Source organism: Pituophis catenifer, unplaced genomic scaffold (genome assembly GCF_029215685.1).
Source record: "Pituophis catenifer annectens isolate HBS135680 unplaced genomic scaffold, rPitCat1.0.hap2 SCAF_16, whole genome shotgun sequence".
NCBI classification, from domain to species: Eukaryota; Metazoa; Chordata; class Lepidosauria; order Squamata; family Colubridae; genus Pituophis; species Pituophis catenifer.
In genome coordinates this window covers 12252100-12278799 of record NW_027256896.1, presented here as the reverse complement: position 1 = coordinate 12278799, position 26700 = coordinate 12252100, and the positions used below count along the sequence as shown (strand labels likewise).

The 26700-nt window shown below is 43.4% G+C and overlaps 1 protein-coding gene across 2 annotated transcripts; it reads right to left on the bottom strand.

Annotated features, from left to right (window-relative positions):
- Positions 1–1341: 1341 nt before the first annotated feature.
- Positions 1342–23390, bottom strand: TBC1D24 (TBC1 domain family member 24). 2 transcript variants are annotated; one of them, XM_070955052.1, is made up of 8 exons: positions 23313–23390; positions 13751–14792; positions 11597–11614; positions 8736–8894; positions 7141–7204; positions 5581–5676; positions 5255–5489; positions 1342–3243 (listed from the first exon to the last, which is right to left on the bottom strand). In XM_070955052.1, exons 2-8 carry the CDS (start codon positions 14713–14715, stop codon positions 3089–3091), a joined length of 1692 nt encoding a protein of 563 aa, XP_070811153.1. In that variant the 5' UTR covers positions 14716–14792; positions 23313–23390; the 3' UTR covers positions 1342–3088. The 2 variants fall into 2 exon arrangements, with proteins under 2 accessions (XP_070811153.1, XP_070811154.1); XM_070955053.1 differs by lacking the exon at positions 11597–11614.
- Positions 23391–26700: the final 3310 nt, after the last annotated feature.

Below are 26700 nucleotides of genomic sequence, written 5' to 3'. Positions count from 1 at the left end.
CAATGGCAACTGCATATAAGGAAAATTTATATAAAATGTTCTATAGGTGGCATTTACCACCGGCAAGATTAGCAAAGATGTTCAAAAATATGTCTGCCAAATGTTGGAAATGTAACCCAGACACCGGGAACATGTTATCATATGTGGTGGACATGTGTAAAAGCAAAGAAATATTGGACAAAAATACATACATGGTTGGATAAAATATTAAAACAACACAGAAATTATAAACCAGAAATATTCTTGCTAGACAGAATACCTGAAAAGTATGTTAAAGGGAATCTATATCTAATATTACATGCCTTGACAGCAGCAACAATTGTTTATGCACAATTCTGGAAAAACGAGGAAACGCCCACAGATGATGTAATTTAAAAAAAAATTAGATTGTGCAGAAATGGACAGATTGACACAAAAAATAAAAGAAAAAGAAGACACAGAATATTTTCGAACATGGGACTTGTTTTATAAATGGTTAGACAGTAGAGGTCGAAATTAGGAGTGGGAAGAGTACTGCTGTTTAAAAATAAATTGACCCAAACAATACGCTGTTCACTAAGCACTTATGTATGTGATGTGAAAATATATAAATAAAACTGTTAAAAGAAACAACAACTATCCCCTTACATAGTTATGGAAATTCTGGTCTCAATTGTGGATGGGCTACCTGTGATCAAATATGATTTGAAAGAAACTTTGCAATGACCTTTCCCTTAGGGTTTATCTGAACAGCAACCAATGAAATGCCCCAATTAAATCATGAGCCTCGAGCCAACCTTCAAAAGAAATCCAGTTATTTATTAGGAGCTTCATATCGGCACGTTCCAAGTGAAGTCAACTCTGACCCCACTTAATTTACGTCCCGGCTCTGACCCTGTTTCCCCCTCCCCCCAAGGTGTGTCATCAGTCACATTCTCCAACGAAGCAATTTAGAGGGTTGTATAGATCACTCCCCTCAGGCCACTGTGGGTAACCGGGGAGATGGCCTTGACAGAGAGATGGCTGGAATGTACTTTTGTTTTGACTGAAGTGCTCCCTCGCTGCAGCTGCAAGGTTAGTTTTCCCATCCCCTTGCTTATGGCAACTCAGGAGCAGGCCAGGGATGCTTTGCGAGTTGACAAGATGGTTAAGAATCAAGCCATGAAGTTATGGGAGATCCCCCCCTCCTTGCCCAAATCTCAGGATCTCAGCACCCTTAGGGAACAACCCTGTTTCCCTAAGGAGCAACCTTAGATGCAGAAAAAAATCAACAGCAGGCCCCTAGAATTATGAAGCTGCTTTGAAAAATGAAGTCATATTCAGTTTATTTTTTTTTACAATAAAATCAATTGGATTTCTGGACAGTCACAGAGTCACACACTTTATACAGACCTAGGCCAGGACAACTGGACGAAGAGGAGATATAAATTAGGAAGTGGGGAAAGGTATGGGGGGGGCAAAAAGTCACAAATGTCTCTGGAGGGGAAAAAAAAAAAGAACCCCACCATCGGAAGTAAAACTTGCATATTCACACAAATTCAGTACACCCATCTTGAAAATCAAGATGCACAGCACCAAAACGAAGATATAGAGAGAGGCAATCACGTTACTGAAAAAAATTGCAGGCCTGGAGAACTCAACCAGTCCTAATTAATGGAGAAATTAGAGAAATGGCTGGTTTATATACCAATCAACCGTTTCAGATCAGATGGCTAATACTGCTTTGGAAATACTGTTTCTCTAAGCACAAATGCAGAGGGATAGTCTAGAGAAGGACCAAGTCATTGCTCTGGATCAAGGCTGGTGGGGATATTTCTGTGCACAATGTATATTGCATTGGACTTCAGTGGCATGAAGCTATCATCTAAAATAAGTATATTACTGATATGCGGTACCAGGAATGTAAACAGAAAAATATGAGGAGGGCTGGGGAGGTTCCTTAACGTCTACAGATCAGTGCATCACTGCAGAATGAAAATTAAGACTCCTGAAAGGTATTTTCCCCACATATTGGAATTACCAGTAAAGTTAACAGTCGGGACAGCAACAACAGATTCACATTTACACACACAAAAAGCAAGGGTTAAATAGATTTAAAAGAAGTAAGTGCCTGAAAATAATCGGTTGGACCTGAAGGTGGTTTGTGTGCTATGCAATAAAATCTCTCCGTCTACTGTAGCTCTGTGAGGATCAGGGAATTCCTAGAAGGGTGTAATACACAGAGGGTGAGAATGAGGGAAAAAAACTGAAAGAAATCAGCATCATAATCCATTGATTATATACAGTCCACTTTGGATGGAAGCTCATATTTATAAGAAACGAGACTTGCTGGTTGAATCAGTGCAGTGGTGAAATCCTCCGCGGTTTGCCATCAGTTCGCTGCCCGTGCATGCACGGTGTGTGCCAAATGCGCGCTCTGCGTACATGCGCAGTGCATGCCGAATGCATGCTGTGCGCGGAAAAAGGAGGCTTAAGAGTGTAAGTAGAACAGTGAGGGGGGGGAAACAGCTGTGCCACGCGATTTAGATTTGCTAGAAAGCAGTATTTCCTGCTTTCTAGCGAATATAAATCGTGTGGCACAGCTGATCGTTGGAAATACCAGCTCGCCTGAACCAGTAGCTTTTTTTTTTACTACTGTTTCGCCCGAACTGGTGCGAACCGAACCGGTTTCGCCCGAACCGGTGCGAACCGGTAGCATTTCACCCCTGAATCAGTGGCTCATCCACATCTCTCAAGATCTGAAAAAAAACACAATACACATTGAATTGTGATGTCAGTGCTGATAGAGTTATGGATCAACTGAGGGGGGGGATGTTAAAATCCCTCCTTCCCACCAAAAATATCAGGGTGTGCGTCGAACTCAACACAGCAGAAAGAGGCTAATCACTTAGACTACACGGAATCACGTACAAAAACACGGTGACTAAACAACTAGGCCCCAGATTTAGCCGAGATCTTCCAATGTTTAGCTTTTGACAAAGTACAAAGAAGCTTAATTTTTGAGGGGCTTCAGAGGATAGCTTGGTTCCCGGGAAATGGAAATGGAAATGGGCACAGAAACTTGAGAAATACTTCATGGGCTAGTCGATGTTGAAGGAGGGCAACCTTCTCAGCTGTTCATAGTGTCCTTGAACCCCCAAACTTCCATGATAGCTATCTGGAAATTTTCGGAGCACAACGGTTGATTGTTGAAAGTGTTGCAATGACCCGTCCTTCCATGATTCAAGTCTGCGTCAAGATAGAGGGCTTGGCCATCGCCACCACCTGCAAACAAGAGAGTCGTTGTGTCATTTTGTCAGAATGTCTACATCTTGGTGCTATCTCACAATACGGTTGTTGTATTACAGATAGTCTGTTCTGACCTAGGCTTTCCCAAACCCCGAAGAAGACTCCTTGTCCCGACAAAAACCCCTTTTTATTAAGTTACTGTGAATTCTTCTCTTTCATATCCAGCAAAATCTTTCAAGGGAGAATTTACAGTCACAGACCTTATCTGGCTTGGGGAGCTGCCAGGCCCATATCTTCAAAATTGCAAACTTTTGCTCCTCTTTTATTCCCTCTGGGAGGGGCCATTCATCGTCCACCTGTAGCCTTACTCCCAAGTCGACCCTTGTTCTTTAGCTGTTCCCTTCATCTGGCAACTCTGCGCATGCACACACTGGGAACAGGCTCCAGCTGTTCGTCTGCCTCATTGATGTCTGCCTCCAAAGGCAGCTGATAACTGTCAGACGGCCCTGGCCCCCTCTCTGCCTCCGACGCAGAGCCCTCATCAGAGCCTTCCCCAGACTCCAGGATTGGCCCATGTTCCTCCCCAGTCTCCTCACTGTCTGAATCTGCTGCCAGCTCTTCTGGCAGGCCACAACATAGTCCTTGACTTATGTCTGTAACAGAACTGGAATTATGGTCATAAATCATGACAGACACAAGTTGAGGCAGCCACATGATTGTCCCCGATTTTACGATATTTTTTGCACCACTCATTAAGCAAATGCCATGGCCATGAAGCGGAGACAGCGGTCGTTAAGCAAACTGTGTAGTTATTAAACCAATTCCTGTATTCCTGTGGGATTTTTTTATTTTTTAATTTTTGCTAGAAACTGTCTGAAGAGTTAGAAATCTGAAAAATGTTGTACATTGCAGTCACATGACTGCAGAACACTGCAATCAGCTGCAAAGCTTTCGCCGGCTGCCAAGCATGCTAAATGCAGTCATATGATTGCGGTGTGTATGCGCATGTACCACTGTTGGAACTCTGGAATCAGGTTGTTAAGTAGCTTTTTTTTTGGGGGGGGGGTTCATTGTAACTTTGAACAGTTTTTAAGTGACTGGTCATTAAGCAAGGACAACCTGTACTTTTGTAGACAGAAGAGAAACACTCATGCTTTCAATATATTTCCCAATACCTGCCTCTAGTTCCTTTAACCAGGCTGCTTTGGAATTAAAAGATTGTGACTGCCCCAATCAATAAAGGAGAATATTTGTAACTCGGGGTTGAAATGAAGGATCCTTGGTGCACTCTGATGATATTACCTAGTTTGAATAATGAAACATCTGCAAAAAACCCACCAAGTTCAGAGGGCACCAAGGACGCCACAATCTTCCTCCTCCTCCTCCTCCACTCGACAAACCCCTCTCCCTTCTAGCACTGATGATGTTACCCAATTGGGTCATGAAACGTTTCTGCTTCTGGTATTGTACATTTACTTCATGTGTTATATTATATATAAAGAGAAGTTATTGAATCCTGCTGAATCAGTTACTTGTGTGTGCTTTCTGGATGTGATTGCTGCTGCAAACTCTGACACGTCCTTGCAGCAAATAGCAAATAGCCAGGTCAGCTTCAGCACGTTATTGCAGCCTGATTCAGCATGAGCGGCTGATTGGTGGGTGGATCAGCCTCCTGGAATATCCCCCAATCAGCTGTTCCAGTCTGCAGGGATTGCCAAAAACCATCACTGCCTCCGTGCCTCACGTTTTTGGCCTCGTGGGCGGGGCTACATTCAATGTATAAGACACAACCAAATTTTCACCCTCTTTTAGGGGGGGAAGAAAAGTGTGTTTTATACTCCGAAAAATACGGTAGTCACCGCAGCAGTTTGCATATTCATTTCCACCCTGACCCACATTCCCAGATAATTTTGTCTGTTCACAAACGAAAAGTGTTAAAGCAGCCACACCGCAAGCGCTAACGGAGAGCACAGAAGTGTAAGACTCATTTCTCTCTAGAAAATACAAACAGCCGTTTTGAGAGGAAGCTGGAAAAATGGAAACCTACCTATGATGATGCATTCAGTGCTACCGGCCATAAACATGGACGCTGCTTTGGAAGGCAGGTTGAAATGCCGGGCCGATAGGAAAGGGGAAAGGCGACTGGAAGGATCCAGGGGGAGATTGGTTGAGGAAGGGGAGTCAGAAACGACCGAAGAATTGTTTTCTTGTACAGAGCCGGTCATGGCGAGTTCTGGGTGTTTGATTATAACCCACTCGTATCGTTCCACTTCGGGCACCAGCTGGAAAAGAGCAGGAGATTAAATGAAAAAAGCAAGTGTGAAGGCTGAAGGCTTGAAGTCGTCTGGAAGAAAGTCACAATGGTTTTCTTACCCTGAATACAAAACATTCTCCTGTCCCAAAGTAACTTAGCTTGCCTCCTCCTCGTTTGCGTTCATGCCAGTCGGTCGACAAATAAGCTCCACAGACCTAAGGGGGGGGCACAGTAAACAAGACACTGTTTTAGGAATCGGATATGCACCTCCATAGCTGTCTGGTTTGGTTCTGCAACCCAACAAGACAGACACAGACTTCAGAGGATAATTAGAACTGCGGAAAAAACAATGGCTACCAACCTGCCTTCCATTGAGGACCTGTATACTGCACAAGTCAAAAAGAGGGCTGGGAAAATATCTACAGACCCCTCGCATCCTGGACATAAATTGTTTCAACTCCTACCCTCAAAATGACGCTATAGAGGACTGCACACCAGAACAACTAGACACAAGGACAGTTTTTCCCCGAATGCCATCATTCTGCTAAACAAATAATTCCCTCAACACTGTCAAACTATTCACTAAGTTTGCACTACTATTAAACTTCTCATCGTTCCTATCACCCATCTCCTCCCACTTATGACTGCATGACTGTAACTTCGTTGCTTGTATCCTTACGATTTATATTGGTTTCCTAGTATGATTTGATTGCTTATTTGTACCCTATAAATATCATTAAGTCTTGTATCTTGATTCTTGACAAATGTATCTTGTCTTTTTATGTACACTGAGAGCGTATGCACCAAAGACAAATTCCTCATGTGTCCAATCACACTTGGCCAATAAAGAATTCTAATCTAATCTTGAGAAAGTCAATATGGCTGTGGTGGAATATAGTCTAGATTCCCATTAGGGAGGGGCTGCTTTCCAGAGAGCAAAGAGTCAGCGGAGCTTGGAATGTCTGGTAGGCAGGAAGAGAACAAGGACAGATACCCCCCTCACCCCACCCCAGCAGTTCACAAAGTAGAGCTACAGTGATACAGATAATTGCTTTAGTCTGGCAAGAGTCTGTCTAGGTGAAGAATACAGGAAACTACTTTTAAGCAGGGGTGAAATCCAGCAGGTTCTGACAGGTTCTGGAGAACCATTAGCGGAAATTTTGAGCAGTTCGGAGAACCAGCAAATACCACCTCTGGCTGGCCCCCGAGTGGGATGGGAATGAAGATTTTGCAATATCCTTCTCCCAGGAGTGGGGAGGGAATGGGGATTTTGCAGTATCCTTCCCCTGGAGTGGGGAGGGAATGGAGATTTTGCAGTATCCTTCCCCAGCCATGCCTACCAAGCCACGCCTACAGTAAAAAAATTTGGATTTCACTACTGCTTTTAAGTAATGCCATGTGTCGTTCTTGGACCTGACAACAGCTGCTGTGTCAGTTGTCATCTCAACCCTGGCAGATTAAAAGCCAAGTGTGTTAAACCTCTGAGTGTGCCTCCAATGAATCTTGGGTGGTAAATGCAACAAACAGGAGCATCTAGGGGACTTTCGTTGAAAAAAAAGTAACGATGGAAATTTCTGCTTTTAATTAGGGGAAGAAAATCTTAAGACGTTGCTTTATTCAAGCTTATGAAATTCACCAAGGGAGCCTCTAACCAGGCTGTTCTTCATCCTCTCACTTACCTCTTGCATAGTTGTTTTAATCAAAAGGAGAGTCGGTTCATGTCCCTCACAATGTGGGTAAAACCTAATGTACAAACATAGGTATAAAAAGATGTCTTTATGAAACATCAATTCAACTTCTACTGAAGCAATAATTTATCTTCTACTAATTGAATACATTCCCCTAGGATCTGGCAGAGTCACAGACACTGACATATAGCATATTTATGAAGCAGGGATATTATGTATGGTGAAGACCTTAACCTTCCACTTGGAAGGTTGAGAGTTCAATCCCAGGTGAAACAAGATGTTTCTCTTTAAGGCCCAATGAGAAAATATCTGTTGCGAACTCCACATAGGTGTCAGGAAGGGCATCCAGCCAGCAAATGCTCAGCTCCATCCTAAAAAGCTCCATCAATCAAAACAAGCATTGTAGTTTGACGTGAGAGCACATAAACAATCAAGTTACAGTAATTGTACACCTATTATATAGTTATCATAAAAAGAATGCAGGATGAAAGTCATTCACTGCTTAACTTTACAGCCTTTAAAGGCATGAAAGAAAACATTTTGACAACTCTCATCTTATTCTTAATCAAACTTCACAAGCTAGTAGATTCAAAGAGAGACAGAAGCTGGCCCAAGACACTTGGTGAACTTCAGAGTTGGGAAGAGGTTTGAATCAGGCTCTCCAAAGTCCTCACCCAACTTTTTAAAAATCATCCTGTTGGCAAGTAGGTAGGACTGATTTAGCAACACCTGGTTGCTAAAAGTTTACACTGACTTGATGGCGCACCATCAATGCAGGGACAACATCGATAACTTTTTCCTACTACAAATCCTTTTTTTTTAAAAAAAAAATAATGGAGCTAATTCAGAGGTGAAATGCTCCCGGTTCGGACTGGATCGCCCGATCCGGTAGCGATGGAGGCGGGTGGTTCAGAAAACCGGTAGCAAAAATCCCTACCCCCCCGCCCCCCGTCATGCCCAGCTGAGCCGCACAATCATCAGAGGCTTTTTTTTTTAATTTTTAAAAGCATTTTTTCTACCTCTTTGGCCGAAAAAAATGCTTTTAAAAGTAAAAAAAAAAAAGCCTCTGATGATCACGCGGCTCAGCTGGGATTGTCAAATGCTTTTAAAAGCCTCTGATGATCCCAGCTGAGTTGCCTGATCGGCAGGCTTTTTTTCTTTTAAATGCCTCTGACGATCCAAGCTGAGTTGCCTGATCGTCAGAGGCTTTTTTTCTTTTAAATGCCTCTGATGATCCAAGCTGAGTTGCCTGATCGGCAGAGGCTTTTAAAAGAAAAAAAGCATCTGCCAATCAGGCAACTCAGCTGGGATCGTCAGAGCCTTTTTTTCTTTTAAATGCCTCTGATGATCCAAGCTGAGTTGCCTGATCGGCAGAGGCTTTTAAAAGAAAAAAAGCATCTGCCAATCAGGCAACTCAGCTGGGATCGTCAGAGCCTTTTGAAAGCATTTTTATACAACCTCTTCACTTTTACTTTTAAAAGTAAAAAAAAAAAGGCCACGCCCACTCAGTCACATTACCCCCCTAAGCCACGCCCACAGAACCAGTCTTAACAAATTTTAGATTTCACCACTGAGCTAATTGCTACCTGTTTAGGCTGAAGCCATGCTCTGAGGTGGTAAACAGCAGTAGAGGTTGACAAAGAGCAAAGCGCTCGGGAATCCATGACCAGATGTCTCTCATCTTCTTCACATCGACAATTTCAGACTTGAAGTTCTCAGCGTGAACAGCCAGGTGGACATTCTGCCTGGGGGACAACAACAACAACAACAACAGCAACAAAAATCAGGTTAAGAAAAGGCAGCTGGCTTAAGCCGATTCTACCTCTTTCAAGTCTTAAAATAGGAAGAGATTTATTACTAAAAGATAATAACAGTAGCACTAGCACTTAGATCAGTGGTTCTCAACCTGTGGGTCGCGACCCCTTTGGGGGTTGCCTAAGACCATCGTAAAACACATATTTTCAATGGTTTTAGGAATAATTTTATGGTTGGGGGTCACCACAACATGAGGAACTGTATTAAAGGGTCGTGGTATTAGGAAGGTTGAGAACCACTGACTTAAATGTATATAGCAATAGCACTCAGCCTTATATACTGCTTCACAGCCCTCTCTAAGGGGTTTACAGAGTCAGTCTATTACAGAGTCAATCTATCCAACAATCTGGATCCTCATTTTACCCACCTCGGAAGGATGGAAGGCTGAGTCAACCTTGAGCCAATCAGGATCGAACTGCTGACAGTGGGTAGAGTTAGCCTGCAATACTGCGTTCTAATTACTGCGCCACCAGGGCTCCTAATAGCAATAGCACTCAGACTTATATACTGCCTCACAGTGCTTTACAGCCCTCTCTAAGCGGTTTAGAGTCAGCCTCTTGCCCCCAACCATCTGGGTCCTCATTTTAATGACCTCGGAAGGATGGAAGGCTGAGTCAACCTTGAGCCTGGTGAGATTTGAAGTGCCAAATTGCAGGCAGCTGGCAGTCAGCAGAAGTAGTACTGCACTCTAACCACTGTGCCACCAAGGCTGAGTCGACGTTGAGCCGGTCAGGATCGAACTCCTCGCAGTGAGCACTGAGTTAGCCTGCAATACTGCATTCCAACCACTGCGTCACCACGGCTCTTGCTTAAAAAGCATTGCTTACCCTTTTATTCCATTGGAAGCCACTCAAAGTCACTGTAATAGTGAGATGGGTGACATATATAAATTAAATAGGTCCTAAGGAGAAAGTTCCTGACAGTTAGAACAATTAATCAGTGGAACAACCTGCCTCCAGAAGTTGTGAATGCTCCAACATTGGAAGTTTTTAAGAAGAGGTTGGCTAACCATTTGTCTGAAGTGGTGTAGGGTTTCCTGTCTAAGCAGGGGGTTGGACTAGAAGACCTCCAAGGTCCCTTCCAACACTGTTATTCTATTCTAATTGGTAACCAACAGTATCTTTGGCAGATATGCCACAGGAGACTCTAACGTTGTGGGGAAGGAAGAGTTAAAAGAAATCGCAAGTGTCTTGGTGACAATGAGAAATGTGAGACCAGCACATAAAGAAGAGCCTTAGTGGCGCAGCAGACTAAAGCACTGTTAAGTAACGTCAGCTGCCTGCAATTACTGCAAGTTCAAATCTCACCAGACTCAAGGTTGACTCAGCCTTCCATCTTTTCGAGGTAGGTAAAATGAGGACCCAGTTTGTGGGGGCAATAAGCTGACTTTGTATAAAAAAGAACACCGCTTGGGGGGGGGAGTTGAAAGCCCTACTAAGCAGGTATATTCAAAAGTATGAAGGCTATTGCTTAACGCATTGTAAGCCGCCCTGAGTCTCCGGAATAGGGCGGCATATAAATCGAACCAATAAATAAATTGGAGCCTGGATAGCTCTGCAGACTAAGCACTGTAATTTAACACCAGCTGTCTGCAATTACTGCAGGGTTCGAATCTCGCCAAGGCTCAAGGTTGACTCAGCCTTCCATCCTTTCTAAGGTAGGTAAATTGAGGACCCAGTTTGTGGGGGCAATAAGCTGACTTTGTATAAAATATACAAAAGTATGAAGGCTATTGCTTAACGCACTGTAAGCCGCCCTGAGTCTCCGGAGAAGGGCGGCATATAAATCAAATTAAAAATAAATAAATAAACAAACAAACAAACAAATAAATAAATAAATAAGAGGACTGGGACACAGAAACATACATTAAGACAGAAACAAATCCACATAGCCATTTCTTTCTTGCAGCCAAACTAGATTAAATGCAGTTTAGGTCAGGCAAAATGCAGGAATCGCGCAATGACAGTGAGAACCATCAACCCATGGAACAGAAGTTGCCCTCGGAAGTTGTGGGAGCTTCATCACTGGAAGCTTTCAAGAAGAGACTGGACTGCCATCGGTCAGAAATGGTGTAGGGTCTCCTACTTAGGCGGGGGGTTGGACTAGATGACTTACAACAGTGATGGCGAACCTATGTCACGCATGTCCAAAGTAGCACGCGAAACCGTGTCGCCTGGCATGCAAGGCCTTGCCTGTTTGTCTTCTGGGTTTCTGGCGCGCATGCGCGCACGCCGATCAGTTGTCCTTTGTGCATGTGGCAGTGCTGAAAACCGAAGTGCACATGTGCGCTGGCCAGCTGATCATTGGGTGCGCATGTGCACCAGAATCTGGAAGTTTGGCTTTTCCGGAGCACAGCTCCAACGAGCGTGCGTGTGCGCGCGATGTTTCCATATGACCTTTTCGGCACTTGGTGCCGAAAAGTTTCGCCATCACTGACCTACAAGATCCCTTCCAACTCTGTTATTCTGTTATTGATTTGACAGCAGCAAGTAAAGGCAGCCTTGAATTTTACCACACTACCACCAACGCACATAAGCTTACTGTTACCATCCATCTTAGTGCAGCCACAGCCAAATGGAAGCCAAATCAAGTTAGAGTAGCAGAGCACGAAGATTCAAACGTTCAAACCTACCTTTTGGGGGATGTACTACTGCAAAGCAACGCAGCAGATACGGAATGGACAGAAAAGAAGGCACGAGAAGGGAGACAAAAAAAAGAAGAAGGAGAAATCAAGAAAAGACCAGCAGTTTCACATATCCCCACCAAGTGCATGGAAAAAGCCTACAGAGAAACACAGAATAAGATTTGAGCAGACCAACAGTGAAATAAAGGACAGTTGAACACATTTTCTTTCTTTCTTTCTTTTTTTAAAGTCAGTTCTTAATTCCTTCAACGGTTTTTAAATTTGCTAGGTCACATTTCTTTTCTAGGAATCTCCCTCCACCACATTTACGACTTCTAGTTCATTTATCTAGGGAGATACTCAGTCGTCCAGGTCGCAGTTGTCCCAAAGGTGCTTTTTCAAAAGGCAACTGGACTTTTCTTGAAGATGTTTCACTTCTCATCTAAGAAACTTCTTCAGAATTGAAAGAAAACAAAGGAAGTCCAGTTCTTTTTTTTTCTTTCTTTTTTTTTGTAGAAAGGACCTTTGGGTCTAATTCATTTATTTTTAACTTACTTTTCCTGACTAACTTGCCTCAAAAGTTCACTTATCCGTTCAACGAATCCCTTTTATCTTCGTTTTCCCCAAACACAGGGATTTTAAAAACAAAGCATCAGCAATACCTTTGCTGATGATAGTACAGTGGTTTTGCCTTGGTAGTACAGTGGTCTAAAGCACCCTGTTATTAACACAGCTGCCTGCAATTTCTGCTGGTTCGAATCTCTCCAAGGCTCAAGGTTGACTCAGTCTTCCATCCTTTCTAAGGTAGGTAAAATGAGGACCCAGTTTGTGGGGGCAATAAGCTGACTTTGTATAAAATATACAAAAGTATGAAGGCTATTGCTTAGTGCATTGTAAGCTGCCCTGAGTCTCCGGAGAAGGGCGGCATATAAATCAAATTAAAAAATAAATAAATAACAGATTATGCCTTATGATTTCAGGAGCAAGAATACTGCGGGATCCATTAGAAAGGATCATAAGTCATTTTTAGATTCTTATCACTGCTAAGTGAATCTTGAACGTGTGAATACAGCAAAGGTGTTATCTAAACCGAAGCCTCTGCTAAAAGTTCACATTCATCGTAGCATCACTTTTCACAAGCTCTTTTACCTTTTTCTTAAACCAGAAGCACGGAATATATCAACTGGAGGTTGCTAAACCCTAAGGTTTGTGGGAAACTGAATGCAAAAGCCACACCCATACCGGTTTAGCGAAGGGGAAAAAAATCCCGATACATCACGTGACGTCGTGTTGGATATCCACGTAAACCAAGTTTTTAGCCATAGCTCAGTGAAATCACATCCACTCTCCTAGGTTTCTTCAGACAGCAAGACAGCATTTTGCTGCCTATTGGGAGACTAATATAGACCTATTTCGGACTGATTGGTCCTCATCAGTTAGCCACACCCTTACCATATGTTCCCTCCCCGTAGAGACTAAGTATTTGCTTTCTCCTCTTTATCGTATGGCTAAAAACTTGGTTCACGTAGGAAAATACCCGGCTGAAGAAAAATACATACTTTTTAAACCTACGATAAGAGAAGAAAGCAAATACTTAGCCTCTACGGGGAGGGGACATATGGTAAGGGTGTGGCTAACTGATGAGGACCAATCGGTCCAAAATAGATCTATATTAGTCTCCCAATAGGCAGCAAAATGCTGGCTTGCTGTCTGAAGAAGCCTAGGATAGTAGATGTGATTTCACTGAGCTATGGCTAAAAACTTGGTTTACGTAGGAAAATACCCGGCTGAAGAAAAATACATACATACATACATACATAAATACACACACATACACACATATATATGGGAAGCAGTATGCTCCCTCCCACATGTTGGGGTAGACCAGGTGCTTCGATAGAAAAACACTTTATATCTATCTATCTATCTATCTATCTATCTATCTATCTATCTATCTATCTATCTATCTATCTACCTACCTACCTACCTACCTACCTACCTACCTACCTACCTACCTACCTACCTCTATCTTCAATAATGGTTGAAACCGAGGATGGACGCACAGATACGCTTGGTTTTACAATAGTATTTATTCCCCATAATGCAAGAATGTAGTTCCTAGATTTAAAAAGCCTTTCAGGGAAGACGCTGAAATGCCACTACCTTTTCTGCTTCACCGTTATGCCTTTCTGCTGCAGGGCCTTCTCGTTGGCCATTTGCAAAAGCTGAATCTCTTTTCGCGAGAAGAGACGGATCGCGAATGCTTTCTCCAGCAGTTTCTCGGGAGAGACCCACTTTGCGATGTCCCTCACAAACGCTCGGATGTCCTGCTGAACGTTTTCCGACTCCTGGGTCTGCCCAACTCTGAATTTGTGAAAGAATTTGAGGAGAGCCAATGCAATCCGGTAGAGCACCTTGTAACCTTCTACCAAGAACACATCGAAGACCCGGGCGATGTAAACGAGGGGCAGTTCCCCGAAGAGCCACCGGTGCCAATCCGAATAAACTTCTAGCACGTCTTCTGAGATGGCCACCATAAGTTTATGAGCTGCCTGGCAGTACTTATTAACCAGGTCCCCGAATGTCATGCAAGACGACTCAAAAGCCAAGAAGGTCTGATCGATGAAGCGCTTGGATGGGTCATTGCAGGCCAGGATACGGCAAACTTTCTCAAAGCACTCGGCTTCATCCCTGCTGTAGTGAAGGAGGAGGGCCACCACGGAAGGCAGAGCCGGGCAGAATGAGATGTCTGGGAACTGGCTTCCGATGCAGGAGATGATCTTCCTGATAGCTCCTATGCCCTCAGCGTTCAGGCAGTACGTGGGAACCAAGCTATTATCTACGAATTCCGGAAGGGGAAGCGCATTGCTGTTTCGCTTGCCAACGATTTTCACCACAATGTCTCGGTAGACGTGGGCATCCGGTGTCACCGTGCGGCAAGGGATAGAGCCGATCAATTTATCATATACTTTGGCTCTTAAAGAGTGGCTCTTGGCCCAGTGACCTTGGCGAGCCAGTTGTTTCAGCATTTCAGTGGGAAATTCAGTGCCGGTCAGTTCCTTCTCATCATCAGCCTGGATGGTAGCATCCATCTTGTCCCAATCTATAAATCTACTGTATTCACCCATGGTTGCCAAGGCGGTCTTAAGGAAGAGACATAAGCGATTTCTTTTTCAGTAGTCCCTTGGAAAGTTTGCCCTGCCTCCTGCAAGAGAACAAAAGATTATTGAAATTCGGAAATGTCAGGTTGCCCTTTTGTGGCTAATTGTATAAAAGGGAGGGCACATTACCTGTTGGAGACAGTTTTTTTTTGTTTTAAATGGAATTATGTAGGCAACAGCTTATATTTAACGTGCACCGTGTCGGGGTTCCAAGTAACATACCCAACGCGATGAAACCTCTGAGGTTTAGGTGTTCCTCAAAGTACAATTTTATCAGGCATGTTGTAGCAACAGCAATAGCACTTAAGACTTATATACCGCTTCACAGTGCTTTACCGCCCTCTTTAAGCGGTTTACAGAGTCAGCCTATTGCCCCCCCAAATCTGGGTCCTCCTTTTACAACCTTGGAAGGATGGAAGGCTGAGTCAACCTTGAGCCTGGTGAGATTCGATCTGCCAAACTGCTGGCAGCTGGTGATTAGCAGAAGTAGCCTGCAGTATTGCACTCTAACCACTGCGCCACCATGACTCCTCATATTGGTACATCTGGTGAAAACCCAACTCTGAAAGTCCCGGGGTTTTCCCCACCCAAATTAAAAGTCAAAGTTCTTTCCCCCAGTCCGCATGTCCATCACATGGTCCAATCCGGTCACAGCCCCAACCCCAGTTGGTTTCAGTCCATGCCTCCCCAGCACCTGGTGAAATTGTCCTTGGTTCCCAGGAGAAAGAATTTTATTTTGGCTACAAGTCCCCAGCTATCTCTATTCCCTCCCTCCTGTTCCCACAGCTCCAACCAACGTAGCTGTTGAATTAATTCGCTCATAACCCAATCCTTTCTCTCAAGGAGGACTTGAGTAGCTAAGAGACAATCTCCGAACGCAATACGTGCCTATGGAATAAATATGGAAGATGATGATAGAAGATTATAAATGGCAGTCAATTGCCATCTCACACATAATAGCACTAGCAATAACACTTAGACATATATACCGCTTTACAGTGCTTTACAGCCCTCTCTAAGCGGTTTACAGAGTCAGCATATTGTCCCCCAACAATCTGGGTCCTCATTTGACCCACCTCGGAAGGATGGAAGTCTGAGTCAACCTTGAGCCTGGTGAGATTTGAACTGCCAAATTGCAGGCAGCTGGCAGTCATCAGAAAGTAGCCTGCAGTACTGCACTCTAACCACTGTGCCACTGTGGCTAAACAAAAGTTTAAGATATTGTTTTCCAATAATAGAAATAGAATTTTCTAGAAGACCACACATTCCTACCGTGTTTCCCCCAAAATAAGACATCCACTGATAATAAGCCCAATCGGACTTTTGAGCGCATGGCAATAAGGCCAAGCGCTTATTTCAGGGTTTAAAAAAAAATATAAGACAGGGCCTTATTTTTGGAGAAACACGGTCGATCTTCCTACATGGCTTTGTAACTGGCAAACTCACAGATCTAAAAAGAAGAAGATCTCACTAATTATAATCTAACAATAACGAACAGTAATTTATAACACTTTAAATTAACCAACCAAAAGCTACAGGACTCTCTTTTTTTCCCAAAAGCATACATAAAAGACCACTCAATACACGGTTTTAAGATCTCCCACAGTATTTCTCAACCTGAGCAACTTCTAGACATGCAGCTCTGAGTTCCCAAAATTTCTCCGATAGCTACGCTGGTTGGGGAATTCTCAGAATAGTTGATCTCCCCCTTATCTAGAGGTTCCGCAGCCTGAGAAACATTGGTTTAGAAACTCACTTTTAGCATTGGTTTAATTAAACTAGCTGGCCCAACCTTCTTGTATTTCCTAGTTCCGTGATGGCGAACCTATGGCACGCGTCCCAGAGGTGGTACACAGAGCCCTCTCTGTGGGCACGCACGCTATTGCCAGTTGCTCTTCTGGTTTCTGAAAAACAGCCAAAAAATGCCCCAAAAACGGCCAAAAAACCAGCCTGAAAATGGCCCAAAAATGGCCTGAAAATGGTCCCCAAAACAGCCTGAAAACATCCTGAAAAAGTCCTCAAAATAGCCTGTAAATGGCTCAAAAAACATCCTGAAAACAGCCCAGAAAAAGGGTCCAAAAAAGGCCCAAAATACAGCCTGAAAACGGCTTGAAAAACAACCTGAAAATGGCCAAAAAACCAGGCATGCATGCATCGGCCAGCTGGTCTTCGGGTTTCCGGTGCTCAGGCGCAAGCACATGCATGCGCGTTCCGGTTTAGGCACTCAGTGCTGAAAAGGTTCGCCGTCACTGCCCTAGTTGAAAAACAATACCTCCAAAATCTTCAACCACAATCAAATCTTGTTGAGTTTAGAGCAGTGGTCAGCAACCTTAAACACGCAAAGAGCCGCAAAGTTCCTAACCGGAAGCCACCTGTTCAATTCTGGAGCCAACTGGAAGTTCGGTTCTCTCACCATAGAGTCTCCTTCTAGCGTGGTGTCCTTTTTCCTCTGCTCGACTGGAAGTCCGGTTCCCCCCCACCATAGAGTCTCCTCCTAGAGCGGCGTTCTTTTTCCTCTATCTGTCCTAACCAAAAACCCTATCAACTGTGGAGCCGACCGATGACAGGGAGCCGCAGCAGAGGGATGAAAGAGCCACATGCGGCTCCAGAGCCGCGGGTTGCTGACCCCTGGTTTAGAGAATGAATAGAATAGAATAACAGAGTTGGAAGGGACCTTGGAGGTCTTCTAGTTCAACCTCCTGCTTAGGCAGGAAACCCTACACCACTTCAGACAAATGGTTATCCAACATCTTCTTAAAAATTTCTAGTGTTGGAGCATTCAGAACTTCTGGAGGCAAGTTATTCCACTTATTAATTGTTCTAACTGTTAGGAAATTTCTCCTTAGTTCTAGGTTGCTTCTCTCCTTGATTAGTTTCCACCCATTCCTTCTTGTTCTACCCTCACATGTTTTGGAGGATAGCTTGACTCCCTCTTCTTTGTGGCAACTCCTGAGATATTGGAAGACATCTATCATGTCTCCCCTGGTCCTTCTTTTCATTAAACTAGACATACCCAGTTCCTGCAACCATTCTTCATATGTTTTATCCTCCAGTCCCCTAATCCTATTTGTTGCTCTTCTCTGTATTCTTTCTAGAGTCTCAACATCTTTTTGAATAATGAATAATGCAGTGTTTCCCAAACTTGGGAACTTTAAGAAGTGTGGACTTCAACTCCCAGAATTCCCCATCCAGCATGGCTGGTTGTGGGATTTTGGGAGTTGAAGTCCATACATCTTGAAGTTCCCAAGTTTGGGAAACACTGGAATAATGCTTTCCCCCATTTTTCTTTTGTACTAATTAGTACAATTAAGATTCCAATTCCACTAATAGTTTCTCTGTATTTCTTACTGTAAATCACCTTTTGTTCTTTTATCTTATGAGCCAAGTATTTTTTTTAAAAAAAATATAGTCTCAAACATTCTGAAAAAACAATGATCAATACAATATGTGACTAGAGGAGGATTTGAGCCCCTGCCCAAACAGTAGATTTCTACAATGTACAGGCATGTGCAACTGAGTTCCTTATTTTCTTAATCGGAACTCAGTTCTTGGAACTGTGCTTTGTGCTCAGGAGAGAAGTGGAAGCGGGCTGAAAGGAAGAGATAAAGCTGTTGTCGCTACTCAACTGTCTGGCTTTGCAACTCAAGCATGTGATCCGTGGTACACAGCAACGTCATTGGGTTCAAGGGTTGCATTTTCTTACAGTTCAGCAGTGACAATCAAGCAGAAATGCCAAGCAAGCGTTTACAGAAAGCTGGATACTTATTTCACGTTATGCAACATATGACTAATACGGGCAACTGATTGTAATTTTCTAGAAGAGCAGACTGAGCTGGAAGGCGAAGTTAAACGTGTCATTAGTTTGGAGTCATTGTGTTGCCACAAGAGACCCAAGATTAGGATCCTGGTGAATTCCATTGATCCTTGTCTAATGCCAATTTATAGTTGCGCATTGAAGCTTTGTGCATTTAAACTTCCATTTCCTACCCCAGTAAACATGGCATTATTAGTCATAACAACAGCGGCGATAAGCTTATATAGCTTCTATTAATTACCCGATTAATTCATCACCTTAAAGATATCGTTGTGGACCAAGAAAATGGACTACTTGTCACAGTCTTGTATCATGGCTGCTAATATCATGTTTCCCTGAAAATAAGACCTCCCTGGATAATAAGCTCAATCGAGTTTTTGAGCGCATGTGCTAAAATAAGCCCCCCCCCGGAAAATAAACCCTCCCCGAAAATATTTAAATGCATGTGCGGCTGGTCCCCGCCATTTCCTCTGCTTAGGGTTAGGGAGACAGAGCTGGAAATCAGGTAAGACGGCAAGAGGAGCCCCATCTTGCTCCATGTGCCCCAAAATAATAAGACATCCCCGAAAATAAAGCCAAGTGCTTATTTCGGGGTTCAAAAAATTTTGGGGGAAACACGGTAGGAGCTGCTACAACAGGGGTGTCAAACTCGATTTCATTGAGGGCCTCATTAGGGTTGTGTTTGACCTCGGGATGCCAGGGTGGGCGTGGCCAGCTTGTCACTCATGTAGGGGTGCCTGTGGTGGCCTGAGCGCTTTACCAGAGAAAATGGGCTGCCGAGCTCCTTTTTCAGCCGTGACGGCCTCCGGCAATTCTCTGCCAGTGAAAACGGAGCTCAGGAGAGCTGCCCATGGCCCTTCTGAGCTTCGTTTTCTCTGGCAGAGGCACCATGTGCCTGTCTTTCGCTGTTTCCAGGGCAGCCTTAAGTTTGACACCCTGTGCAACAAGAAAGTTTTTAACTGCACATTCATTAACAGAAGGATCAGGGTGAAATGCTATCAGTTCGGGCCAGTTCACCTGAACCGGTAATAAAAAATGCTACTGGTTCGCTGAACCGGTAGTAAAAAAATGTAAAAAAAAAGTTCTGATGATTAGCTGAGTGACACGCAATCGTCAGAACTTTTTTTTTTTTTTTAACTTTTTAAGCATTTTTTTTACTACCAGTTCGGGCAAATAGGTAGTAAAAAAATGCTTTAAAAAAGTTTAAAAAAAGGTTCCGATGATCGTGTGGCACAGCTGTGCTGGTCCAAGCCTTTTTTTCACTTTTTAAAAGCATTCTTTACTACCGATTCGCCCGAACCGGTAGTAAAAAATGCTTTAAAAAAGTTTTTTAAAAAAGGTTCCCAAGATCACAGCTGGGCCGCGCGATCTTGGGAACCTTTTAAAAAACTTTTTTAAAAAATTTTTTTACTACTGGTTCAGGCGAATAGGTAGGAAAAAAATGCTTTAAAAAAGTTAAAAAAAAGGTTCCGATGATCGCGTGGCACAGCTGTGCTGGTCCAAGCCTTTTTTTCACTTTTTAAAAGCATTTTTTACTACCGATTCGCCTGAATCGGTAGTAAAAAATGCTTTAAAAAAGCTTTTTAAAAAAGGTTCCCAAGATCGCTCGCCACAACTGGTTTCCCCCACCCCCCGCCGTTGTTCTAGTTACCTTCCCAAGCCTCCTTTTGGTGTGAACTGTGCATGCACGGCCAGTGCGTTTGTTGCGAATTGTGCAACAATCCACCGAACTAGTAGCAAACCGGTTCAGATTTCACCACTGAGAAGAATGTATTACTACTATTAACCACCATGCCACAGGACCTCTTAACAATTTGGAGAAACCTGGTAGATGACAGTTACAGAGAAAGGGGTAAGAGGTCTCCAAATACAATGCTGTATTCCCTACTCCGGTGATGGCTAACCTTTTTGCCGTTACATGCGAAAAGCGGGGGGAGTGCGGGGAGGTCACTCATGTGTGCGCCCACACACATAATACAATGCGCCCCCCCTGCTTTTAGCATGTGATAGCCCGGTGGGCCCGGTAGGCCTGTTTTTCACCCTCCCCAGGCTCCAGAGGCTTTCTAGGAGCCTGGGGAGGGTGAAAACAGCCTTCCCCACCCACCCGGAGGCCGGAAACAGCCCATATCCCAACTTCCGGTGGGACCAAAAGGCCCAGAAATCAGCTGGCCGGCGCACACATGCATGCTGGAGCTGAGCTATGTCAACGCTCGCGTGCCCACTGATATGGCTCCGTGTGCCACCTGTGGCACCCGTGCCATAGGTTCGCCATCATGGCCCTACCCCATAACTGAATAGCAGTTCTTGTCCAGAAATACAAGGTCACTATGGCCCACGTAAAATTGCCAAGTTTATGTTCTCACAGTGTTTTCTAATCACAGAGTAAATGGGAGCTATACAAATATAAGTCTATTATCCAAAGAGACTACCGCTAAATTATTTTTTTGTTCATTGTGTTCACAGTATAACTAGGTTATAATAACCTATAAATGAAAAATGGAAACAACTGCAGTCTAACAAAGCCTTTCTTAAAATCATATAATTATGAAACCCAAACATTGCTCTCTTTCTTACCCATCGCTAAAAATGATCAAATGAACCTATAAACTTGAATCCTTATGATCCCCTTGAAATTACACTTTTCTCAACTATTAAGTTGAATCTATGGCATTCATTCAACTGAGAAAGGCCAATAGATCCGAACCAACCAAATTTGGTTAAAAAAATCAGTACCAATGTACTGTTTAATTTTCTTCCTCTAGAGAAGAAAAAGGAGGCTTTTAAGCATCTTACTTGCTGAACGGTTATAAAAAAAAAATCAAGAACTTGCAACTAACCAGGGTGTTTCTTCAGTAAAAAAGGACAAATGAGAATGTAGCCAGGATGACTGAATATCTAATTGTCAGATTTAAAAATCTAAGAAAACAAATTTGGGGGTGTCTGGAAATTTAAAAACTTACCTTAAAGAATGTGAAACTTCTAGCTGCGGTTAAACTGCTGCATACGAGTTTATTTTAAATGGTTTTGATACCAATTTAGCCTTTCCCTCTCTCCAAACGGCTTTTCAACCCAAAGTCATGAGAAAATGATAAATTAATTGGTTACTCGTGGTTAAAATCAGTTCAATTATAATCTCATGAATTTCTTGAAAAAAAAAATCTGGAAGAAAATATCATCCATGCTCAAGCTCTGCAGCACGTACTAATGTTTACTGCCCAAGGGTGTAATTACTTTTACGAAGCACCAATTAAAACACTATAAAAATGATAAACAAGGGCAGTTTCCTTTTGCTTATTTAACCTGTAGGAGATTGGTCATTTCAAGTTTACCAATTTGGTGCATTTGAACTTAGTAGAAAATATATATATAAATATGTGTTTAACACCTAGCCTTTTGTGTTTATGCCACAACAGCTCTGTAACTATGATAGTTTAGATTGTTTGAAGTATCAACAACCAGTCCAGCGGGCGAGAGGTAGCAACAATCATTTTAGATTGCTCACGTTTTGAGATACATCTTCCCTTTACTACTTACAACGCTCATACTAAAAAGCATAAATCCATTCCACTTCTAATATCATTATATTTATTATTAAATTCATAGGAGATAACAATGCTCTTTCTCGATGATGCGAAACTAATCAGGGTGCAAGGCAGGAAAACCCAAAAAGGCAACACTTTGTGTGCAATCCATTCTTACACACATTCATTCTGTAGCCCTAATAAATTTGGCGGGGGGACGACAGTGATGGGTGCGCTGTTGGAAAGACCCGAAAAACTAGATCAGGGGTCTCCAACCTTAAACACTCAAAGAGCCATTTGGACCCATTTCCCACAGAAAAGAAAACACCGGGAGCCACAAAACCTGGGTGGGTGTGGCCAACTCAACATCATTCACTTCCACCAGTCACATGAACCCCCCTAGCCACGCCTACCCAGCCAGGCATTAGGACAGAGAACCAGTTGTTAAAAAACACCGGGAATCACAAAACCCTTTTGATCTCTCTCTCTCTCTCCCTCCCTCCCCCCTTCTTCCCCCCCTCTCTGTATCTCTCTATGTCTGTCTCTCTTCCACTCTCTCTGTATCTCTCTGTCTCTGCCCTGGCCGCTTCTCCATCCCTCGCCATCACCTTTACCTCCTCAGGCCAGGCAAGGAATGATTGGGAGGGGAAGGCGAGGGGCAGGGCTAGCCAGTGGTGGGATCCCTTGACATGGAGTCACAGCAGAGGGCCCAAAGAGCCACATGCGGCTCCCGAGCCACAGGTTGCCGACACCTGGACTAGATCAATTAGCGATCGTGCAGAAAATCTATTTCTGCACTGGTTTAAAGTTGACACTGTATTGATGGGACACAATCATCAACCCATCAGCTGTTGCACAAACTGTCAAGATCATCAAAGTAGGATCCCAAACATGGGCAGGTAACTGGTTGCTGATGCAGGTAAACAGGTATGCAACTCTGATTATGCTCAGGGGCACTCTCGTCTTGCAAGGAACCATGGGACCAGCGGGGTGGGGGAGAATAAGGAGGAGGGGGCCTGAAAAGAAAACCAGGTTCCCCCCCCCGCAGCACCTTGCCCCCCTCCATCCTCAACCCAAGCCCCACTTCTTTCAACAAACCCCTTCCCCACTGCCTTTCCTGCGTGAAAAGGCAGCCCCTTACCTTCGCCTCGCCTCCCTTTTCCGCAAGAAGCCCACGTGCCCGCGCCTTGCCCGCCCTTTTCCTCCCCGGGAGCGCGCTTCCGTCTCACCTGTAGCCTCCGCGCTCCAGGTAACCAGGCGTGAACCCACCTGGACAGCCGGCGCAAGCGCAGTTGATACCCTCCGATCTTGCCCCCTACCCAGGTCCGCGCAGGCGCTGTCCTGTACTGCTGCTCCGGGTCTGTGGCGCGCATGCGCAGTGAGGACGCCAAGGCCGGTGCTCTTTGTGTGTGGGGTGGGGGCTGCTGTCACGCTTCTGCGCGTGCGTACTGGTGCTCCCTCGCATCTTCATTGAAGGAGGGTGGAAGTGCAAAATGACTTTTAAAAAAAAAATTCTAGGACTCTATTCTAGCCCTAGAATAATTCTAGGGGGCTAGAATTAATCACAATTAATTAATTAATTAGGGCGGGCTAGCTTATCATTCTGTGAACGGGTCGCTGTCAAGAATCAGTAAAGTTTAGGGAGAAAAATACGAGGAACGTAACGTGGGAAAAGTAGAAACTTTGGCTGTATCTCCTGCGAATTTTCTGTTTCCAGGTGAAGGGACTGGAAACATTTGCAAGAAAGGAAGGAAAAGAAAGAGAGAAAGGGAAGAAGGAAAGGAAGGAAAAAAGAAGAAAGGAAGAAAAAAGGAAAAGAAAAGAGGAAGGGAGGAAAAGAGAAAAGGAAAAGAGGAAGGAGGAAAGAAAGAAAAGAGAAAGGAAGAGAGGAAAGGAAAGGAAGAAGAAAAGGAAGGAAGGACTAAAGAAGGAAAGAGAAGAAGGAAGGAAGAAAAAAGGGAAAAAAGAGGAAGGAAGGAAAAAAAGCAATAAGAAAAGGAAGAAAGAAAAAGGAAAGAAGGAAGGAAAGAGGAAAGAGAAAAGGAAGGAAGGAAAAGAAAGGAGAAAAGGAAGGAAGAAAGAACAAAAGGAAAGAAGAAAGAAAGAAAAGAGGAAGGAAGGGGTATTTTTTTATCTGCAAGTCTCCATCTTCCCATTTACTGGGCATGAATGGCAAAAAGGAGAAATGGATTGCATGGACACCCAATGCACTGAGAAAAAAAACATTTATCTTCATATGAATGCCCTGGATTCCTTGAACCCCTAAAAAGGCCCTTCTCAGTTCAGTCACACCCAAAATGCCCTTAGAACAGAGGTGGGTTTCAGCAGGTTCTGACCAGTTCTGGAGAACCGGTAGCGGAAATTTTGAGTAGTTCAAAAACTACTCAAGTTTTTGAAGTTCAGAAGAACCGGTAGTAAAAATTGCGAATGGTCACTAAATGAACTATTGTAAGTGGAGGACTGTCTGTATGTGGAAAGAAAAAAAAAGGATGCAAATTTATGCCTGTTTTTTTCTGGTCGTTAAAAACCTTAGGCAAGGTCTGCCTGGAGTTTCACCTGCCAAGAAACACAACCCCTTTTCCTAAAAAAAACCACACATTTCACCAAAAAAATTGGTATCTTAACTTTTTTGGCAATGTTATCTGAATCACCCAGCTGTAGGCAAGATGTTGGGAAGAAGCACCAGCTGGAATTGGTATTTCCCCTTTCTCTGATTTTCCCTCCGCCCCCCACCCGCCTTCTCATCTTTCCCGTAGGGGAAAGCAGCTTATCTCGCTGACATTTATTCATTGGTATGAGTTTTGCACTCGCCTCCAAAGGAAATTCCTTGCCTCTCTTAAAATCCTCCGTTCCTCCTATACCTTTGCACCAGTGGTGGGTTTCAGCAGGTTCTGATCAGTTTTGGAGAGCCAGTAGCGGAAATTTTGAGTAGTTCGGAGAACCGGTAGTAAAAATTCTGACTGGCCCTGCCCCCATCTATTCTCTGCCTGCCAAGTCCCAGCTGATCGGGAGGAAATGGGGATTTTGCAGTAACCTTCCCCTGCCACGCCAATCAAGCCGCACCCACCAAACCATGCCATGCCCACCAAGCCACACCCACAGAACCAGTAGTAAAAAAAATTAAAACTCACTACTGCTTTGCACCTGAAACAGTCTCTGGAAACCTGGCTCCCCCCCCTTTTTTTTTTTTACAAACAAGTTTTATTAAAAATGTTCTTTCCTCATACATATTTTATGAAGAGAGTGTTGACCGGCTCACCTCTTATACATCTTATATATAATCATAATCTTCCCCTTTTTTTCAATATTCATCTCTTTTGTATAACCCTTTCTCACAAATCAATCATTTTTTCACCATATCTTGTTATTTCAACTTCCGCCATGTTATTCTCTTTCCATAATTCTTTATCATTTTCGATTTTACATATAGATAACATCACTTTAGGCCAGTGGTAGGTTTCAAAAATTTTTACTACCGGTTCTGTGGGTGTGGCTTGTTGGGCGTGGCGTGGCTTCGTGGGTCTGGCTTGGGAGTGGCAGGCGAAGAATACTGTAAAATCTCCATTCCCACCCCAATCTAGGGGAAGGTTACTGCAAAATCCCCATTACCTCCCAATCAGCCTCGACTCGGGAGGCAGAGAATAGATGGGGGCGGGGCCAGTCAGAATTTTTATTACCAATTCTCCGAACTACTCAAAATTTCCACTACCAGTTCTCCAGAACTGGTCAGAACCTGCTGAAACCCACCTCTGCTTTACGCCTTATATTTCTCCTCAGTTACAATTACTCCAGTTAATTTATCACCTTTCTTGGTTTCCAGAAGTGTCACTCTTACTTCCTTCTCCCAATCATTAGCATTTAAATGTTATTACATTACTTATTTTCACATTTCCATCTGCTGAGATTGGTCACAAACAACTTCTATTCATTCTTCTTTTGGAAAAAATAATCGCTTTCATGATTTCAACATTGTTATTCTCTTTACAGTTGGCGTTTTAAATGTTTTCTTAGTTTACATTGTTCTCAAAATTAATAAGGTTATCAAATTACTTATTTTCACATTTCTGTCTGCTGAGATTTAGTAGAAACAAATTCTGTTCACTCATCTTTATGATATAATTGCTTATAGGCATTTTTCACCATATCTTATTATTTCAACTTTTGCCATGTTATTCTCTTTATATACTTCTTTATCATTCATATTCAATGCTTTCACTTAAATAACCTGGCTCCTTAAGTGCTCTCTTTTACTTCGGGAAATCTTTATGGAGGAACTGCAAAGACGATGCTAAAATCTGTCCAGAGGGGAAAATATGATAAAAGCCCTGGGGAAATACGTTTGATCTCCAGCTGTTGAACATTTGGGAATTCTTCTTCTTAAAGCAATCGCTTTCCACTGAATGCGATTGGGGTGGGTTTTTCATTCCAGCTCTCTCAACATTTACAAATTGCAATCCTCCAATGGATTTTTTTTTTTTTTGCTATTTAATTACCGGTTGGCCTCAATCAGAGGTGGGTTTCAGCAGGTTCTGACCAGTTCTGGAGAACCGATAGCGGAAATTTTGAGTAGTTCGGGGAACTGGTAAATACCACCTCTGGCTGGCCCCGCCCCCATCT

Coding starts and splice junctions, on each gene's coding strand:
- TBC1D24 (XM_070955052.1), bottom strand. CDS start 14,715: ATGGGTGAATACAGTAGATTTATAGATTGGGACAAGATGGATGCTACC. Junction 5,677..7,140: donor TTAAAACAACTATGCAAGAG/GTAAGTGAGAGG, acceptor CCCCCCCCTTAG/GTCTGTGGAGCTTATTTGTC. Junction 3,244..5,254: donor CACTGAATGCATCATCATAG/GTAGGTTTCCAT, acceptor TCTTGTTTGCAG/GTGGTGGCGATGGCCAAGCC.